This window comes from Procambarus clarkii, chromosome 67 (genome assembly GCF_040958095.1).
Source record: "Procambarus clarkii isolate CNS0578487 chromosome 67, FALCON_Pclarkii_2.0, whole genome shotgun sequence".
Taxonomy (NCBI): domain Eukaryota; kingdom Metazoa; phylum Arthropoda; class Malacostraca; order Decapoda; family Cambaridae; genus Procambarus; species Procambarus clarkii.
In genome coordinates this window covers 5,975,144-5,981,022 of record NC_091216.1, presented here as the reverse complement: position 1 = coordinate 5,981,022, position 5,879 = coordinate 5,975,144, and the positions used below count along the sequence as shown (strand labels likewise).

General features: G+C 48.5%; 1 protein-coding gene across 1 annotated transcript; it reads left to right on the top strand.

Annotated features, from left to right (window-relative positions):
- Nucleotides 1-3,674: 3,674 nt before the first annotated feature.
- LOC123767795 (dentin sialophosphoprotein-like) lies at nucleotides 3,675-4,130 on the top strand. The gene has a single exon (XM_045757844.2). It carries the CDS (start codon nucleotides 3,675-3,677, stop codon nucleotides 4,128-4,130), a length of 456 nt encoding a protein of 151 aa, XP_045613800.2.
- Nucleotides 4,131-5,879: the final 1,749 nt, after the last annotated feature.

Genomic DNA, 5,879 nt, shown 5'->3' with positions numbered 1-5,879 from the left:
CTTATGTTCTTATACCTTGACTTTAGCAAAGCTTTTGATACAGTGCCACATGAAAGACTGATTAAAAAATAGAGTCTCATGGTATTGGGGGTGCTATATAAGCTGGATTAGGGCATGGCTATACCAAAGGAAACAGAGAGTTAGTATAAATGGAATCAAGTCAAGTGGGAAAATGTTGTAAGTGGAGTGCCTCAAGGCTCTGTCCTGGGACCTCTGTTGTTTATAATATATATAAATGATTTAGATTCAGGTTTGAGTAGCAACATTTGCAAATTTGCCGATGATACGAAAATCGGTAGGGAAATTAATTCGGAGGAGGACTCACTATCACTTCAAGTTGATCTAGATAGGGTTTTGAAATGGTCAAAGGATTGGCAGATGCAGTTTAATGCTGATAAATGTAAAGTTCTGAGGTTAGGTAATGATGATAGAGTTACAAGATACGAGCTAGATGGTGTTGTGATTGCGAAGTCGGATTGCGAAAGGGATCTGGGAGTTATGATTAGTCAGAATTTAAAACAAAAAGGATCAATGCATAAATGTTCGTAATAAGGCAAATCGGACACTTGGATTTATTAATCGCAGCGTTAGTAACAAGACACCTGGTGTGGTTTCTCAAGCTATATCTTGCTCTAGTTAGGCCCCATTTAGATTATGCAGTTCAGTTTTGGTCACCATATTATAGAATGGATATAATTCACTTGAACGTGTCCAGCGTAGGATGACTAAGTTAATTCCCAAATTAGAAATCTTCATATGAAGAAAGATTAACAAAGCTTAAGTTGCATTCACTGGAAAGGCGAAGAGTTAGGGGTGACATGATAGAGGTTTACAAGTGGATGAATGGACATAACCGGGGGGATATCAATAGGGTATTAAAAGTATCAACACAGGACAGAACACGAAACAATGGATATAAATTGGATAAGTTTAGATTTAGGAAAGACTTGGGTAATACTGGTTCAGTAACAGGGTTGTTGATTTGTGGAACCAATTGTCGCGTAACATTGTGGAGGTGGGGTCCCTCGATTGTTTCAAGCACGGGTTGGACAAGTATATGAGTGGGATTGGGTGGTTATAGAATAGGAGCTGCCTCGTATGGGCCAATAGGCCTTCTGCAGTACCTTTGTTCTTATGTTCTTATGTTCTTCTCTTATGATAGCAGGCGGCTTGACGTTGCGAGGCACTACACATCAAGAAGTCAACACCAGCAATCAACAGCCAATTATTGCACAACTATATTCTACCCACCTCAAGACTCCGCTCCAATATAGAAGCATCAAGAAATATGGACCAATAGGCTTTCTACAAACACTTCTATTCAATATCCAATGTTTCGTGTTCTGTCTTGTGTTGATACTTTTAATACCTTATTAATATCCCCTGTTCTGTCTTGTGTTAATGCCACATCATCCTTCCCACCTCACTCAAATGTAGATATAATATCAGAGAGACGTAAGTTCTAATCAGTTGTGTATTTGTGAAGTCTTTGAAAATGTAATAAGTTTTACGAAACGCGCCCGTGTCGCGTCAGACTAGAAATAAAAATGAATTTTGGAGAAGTGATTTTTGATTTACCTCCAACAGTGAAGCGTAATGTACGAAAGATTGAGAAATTCGTGTTAGAATTATTAATCTTACTTTTTCGGTCATATTAATAATATATATATATATATATATATATATATATATATATATATATATATATATATATATATATATATTATATATATATATATATATATAGATATTTTTATATATATTATATATAATATATATATATTATATATATATTATATAATATAAATATAATTATATTATATATTATATATTATATATAATATATATACATTTATCATAAGACGAAGGAAAAGTTGAGTGTGGAGATTGTCACATATCTCAGGCCATCTACCAAATTAATCGCATAAAATGGGACTTTCTTGGGTAAACAAATCCTTATTTTCTTCTTCCATCCACAATAAATCCTCAGGCTCTCAAACATTTTAGGTACTAGAGGGAAGGAATCCTGATGCTGGATATACTGCCTCTTTCTTTTCTTTCTTCTTCTTCTTCTTGGGAAAAAGAGAGAGAGAGAGAGTGAGAGAGAGGAGAGAGAGAGAGAGAGAGAGAGAGAGAGAGAGAGAGAGAGAGAGAGAGGAGGAGAGAGAGAGAGAGAGAGAGAGAGAGGAGAGAGAGAGAGAGAGAGAGAGAGAGAGAGAGAGAGACAGAGAGAGAGAGAGAGAGGGGGGGGGAAACATGGGGTGGGTCTGGTGAGGTAGAGATAAGACCAGTGATGGGTGGAGAGATAAAAGGAAGGAGCGAGGGTGAATGGTATGTTGGAGTCATCAACGTGTTCACTTCTCTCCAGAAAACTTCCTCTCTGTTTCCTGCGACGACTTCCAGCCATGTCGTCCCAGCGACGAGTCCCAGTCATATCGTCCCAGCGACGAGTCCCAGTCATATCGTCCCAGCGACGAGTCCCAGTCATGTCGTCCCAGCGACGAGTCCCAGCCATGTCGTCCCAGCGACGAGTCCCAGTCATATCGTCCCAGCGACGAGTCCCAGTCATATCGTCCCAGCGACGAGTCCCAGCCATGTCGTCCCAGCGACGAGTCCCAGTCATATCGTCCCAGCGACGAGTCCCAGTCATATCGTCCCAGCGACGAGTCCCAGTCATGTCGTCCCAGCGACGAGTCCCCAGCCATGTCGTCCCAGCGACGAGTCCCAGTCATATCGTCCCAGCGACGAGTCCCAGTCATATCGTCCCAGCGACGAGTCCCAGCCATGTCGTCCCAGCGACGAGTCCCAGTCATATCGTCCCAGCGACGAGTCCCAGTCATGTCGTCCCAGCGACGAGTCCCCAGCCATGTCGTCCCAGCGACGAGTCCCAGTCATATCGTCCCAGCGACGAGTCCCCAGTCATGTCGTCCCAGCGACGAGTTCTAGCCATGTCGTCCCAGCGACGAGTCCCAGACATGTCTTCCCAGCGACGAGTCCCAGTCATGTCGTCCAGTGATGAGTCCCATTCATGTCGTCTCAGCGACCAGCCCCAGCCATGTTGTCTCAGCGACGAGTCCCAATCATGTCTTCCCAGCGACCAGTCCCAGTCGTGTCGTCCCAGCGACCAGTCCCAACCATGTCGTCCCAGCGACCAGTCCCAGACATGTCGTTCCAGCGACGAGTCCTAGTCATGTCGTCCCAGCGACGAGTCCCAATCATGTCGTCCCAGCGACCAGTCCCAGTCATGTCGTTCCAGCGACGAGTTCCAACCATGTCGTCCCAGCGACGAGTCCCCGTTATGTCGTCCCAGCGACGAGTCTCAGTCATGTCGTCCCAGCTCCGAGTCCCAGCGACGAATCCCAACGATGTGTCCCAGTCATGTCGTCCCAGCGACGAGTCCCAGTCATGTCGTCCCAGCAACGAATCCGAGTCATGTCGTCCTCAGCGACGAGTCCCAGTCATGTCGTCCCAGCGACAAGTTCCAGTCATTTCTTCCCAGCGACGAGTCCCAGTCATGTCGTCCAGCGATGAGTTCCATTCATGTCTTCCCACCGACGAGTCCCAGTTATGTCGTCCCAGCGACAAGTCCCAGTCATGTCTTCCCAGCGACGAGTTCCAGACATGTCTTCCCAGTGACGAGTCCCAGTCATGTCGTCCAGTGATGAGTCCCAGTCATGTCATCTCAGCGACGAGCCCCAGCCATGTTGTCCCAGCGACGTGTCCCAATCATGTCTTCCCGCGACCAGTCCCAGTCATGTCATCCCAGCGACGAGTCCCCGTCATGTCGTCCCAGCGACCAGTCCCAGTCATGTCGTCCCAGCGACAAGTTCCAGTCATGTCTTCCCAGCGACGAGTCCCAGTCATGTCGTCCCAGCGACGAGTTCCAACCATGTCGTCCCAGCGACGAGTTCCAACCATGTCGTCCCACCGACAAGTCCCCGTCATGTCGTCCCAGCGACGAGTCTCAGTCATGCCGTCCCAGCGACGAATCCCAGTCATTTCGGCCTAGCGACGAGTCCCAGCCATGTTGTCCCAGCGACGAGTACCAGGCATGTCGTCCCAGCGACGAGTCCCAGGCATGTCGTCCCACCTACGAGTCCCAGCGACGAATCCCAGTCATTTCGGCCTAGCGACGAGTCCCAGTCATGTTGTCTCAGCGATGAGTCCCAGTCATGTCGTCCCAGTGATCTCGTCCAAGCGACGAGTCCCAGCCATGTCGTCAGTAGTAGGGATGACTATCAATGGGCCCTTTTTTTTCTGGGAAAAAGGGCCCATTGATAGTCAGGGTTTTCAGGTGAATTTGGGCAGTCACAGATTTGGAATTAAGGAATTCTTATGAGAAAAATAATTTCTGATATTTTAGAAGTTTGTTAAAAGTTCTTATGGTGCAAATAATGTCATACAAATTTGTTAGATCTTATGGGCGAAATTCAAATTTTTCAGAGTTCATACCAAGAATAAACAGATATTTAGGCTGTATATGTTTAAGTAGAATTCTTACTTAGAAACTAGTATATGTCTATATAACTGAATCATTACCCTACCACCCCCCTCCCCCTTCCATGTCGTCCCTGCGACGAGTCCCAGTCATGTCGTTCCAGCGACAAGTCTCAGTCATGTCGTCCCAGGAACAAGTCTCGGTCATGTTGGCCCAGCGACAAATCTCAGCCATGGTGTCCCAGCGACATGTCCTAGCGATTCTGTCCCAGCGACGAGTCCCAGCCATGTCGTCCCAGTGACGAGTCGCAGCCATGTCGTCCCAGCGACGAGTCCCAGCCATATCGTCCCAGCGACAAATCTCGGTCATGTTGTCCCAGCTACAGGTCTCAGCTATGGTGTCCCAGCGACGAGTACCAGCCATATTGTCCCAGCAACGAGTCCAAGCTATATCATCCCAGCGACGAGTCCCAGCCATATCGTCCCTGCGACGAGTCCCAGTCATGTCGTCCCAGCGACGAGTCCCAGTCATGTCGTCCCAGCGACGAGTTCCAGCCATGTCGTCCCAGCGACGAGTCCCAGCCATGTCGTCCTAGCAACAAATCTCAGCCATGTCGTCCCAGCGACAATTCCAGCTATGTTGTCCCAGTGACAAGTCCCAGTCATGCTGTCCCAGCGACATGTACTAGCCATGTAGTCCTAGAGACAATCCCTGCCATGTTTTCCCAGCGACAAGTCCCAGCCATGTTGTCCCAGCGACAAGTACCAGCCATGCTGTCCCAGCGACAAGTACCTGCCATTCTGTCCCAGTGATGAGTCCCTGCCATGTCTTCCCAGCGACAAGTCCCAACCATGCTGTCCCAGCGACAAGTCCCAGCCATGTAGTCTCTCAGCGACAAGTCCCAGCCATGTCTTCCCAGCGACAAGTCCCAGTCATGTCGTCTCAGCGACAAGTTCTAGGCATATCTTCCCAGCGACAAGTCCCAGCAATGTCGTTCCAGCGACAAGTCCCAGTCATGTTGTCCCAGCGACAAGTCCCAGTCATGTCGTCCCAGCGACAAGTCCTAGTCATGTCGTTCCAGTGACAAGTCCTAGCGATGAGTCCCAGCAACAAGTCCCAGCCATGTCGTCTCAGCGACAAGTCCCAGCCATGTCGTCTAAGTGACGACTCCCAGCGATGAGTCCCATCGATGAATCCCAGCGACAAGTCCCAGTCATGTCGTCCCAGCGCAGAGTCCCAGCCAGGTCGTCCCAGCAACAAGTCCTAATCATTTCGTCCCAGCGACAAGTCCCGCAACAAGCCCCAGCCAGGTTGTCCCAGCGACAAGTCCCAGCCATGTCGTCCCAGCGACGAGTCCCAGCCATGTCGTCCCAGCGAAGAGTGCCAGCGACAAGTCCCAGCTATGTCGTCCCAACAACAAGTCCCAGCCTGCTGTCCCAGC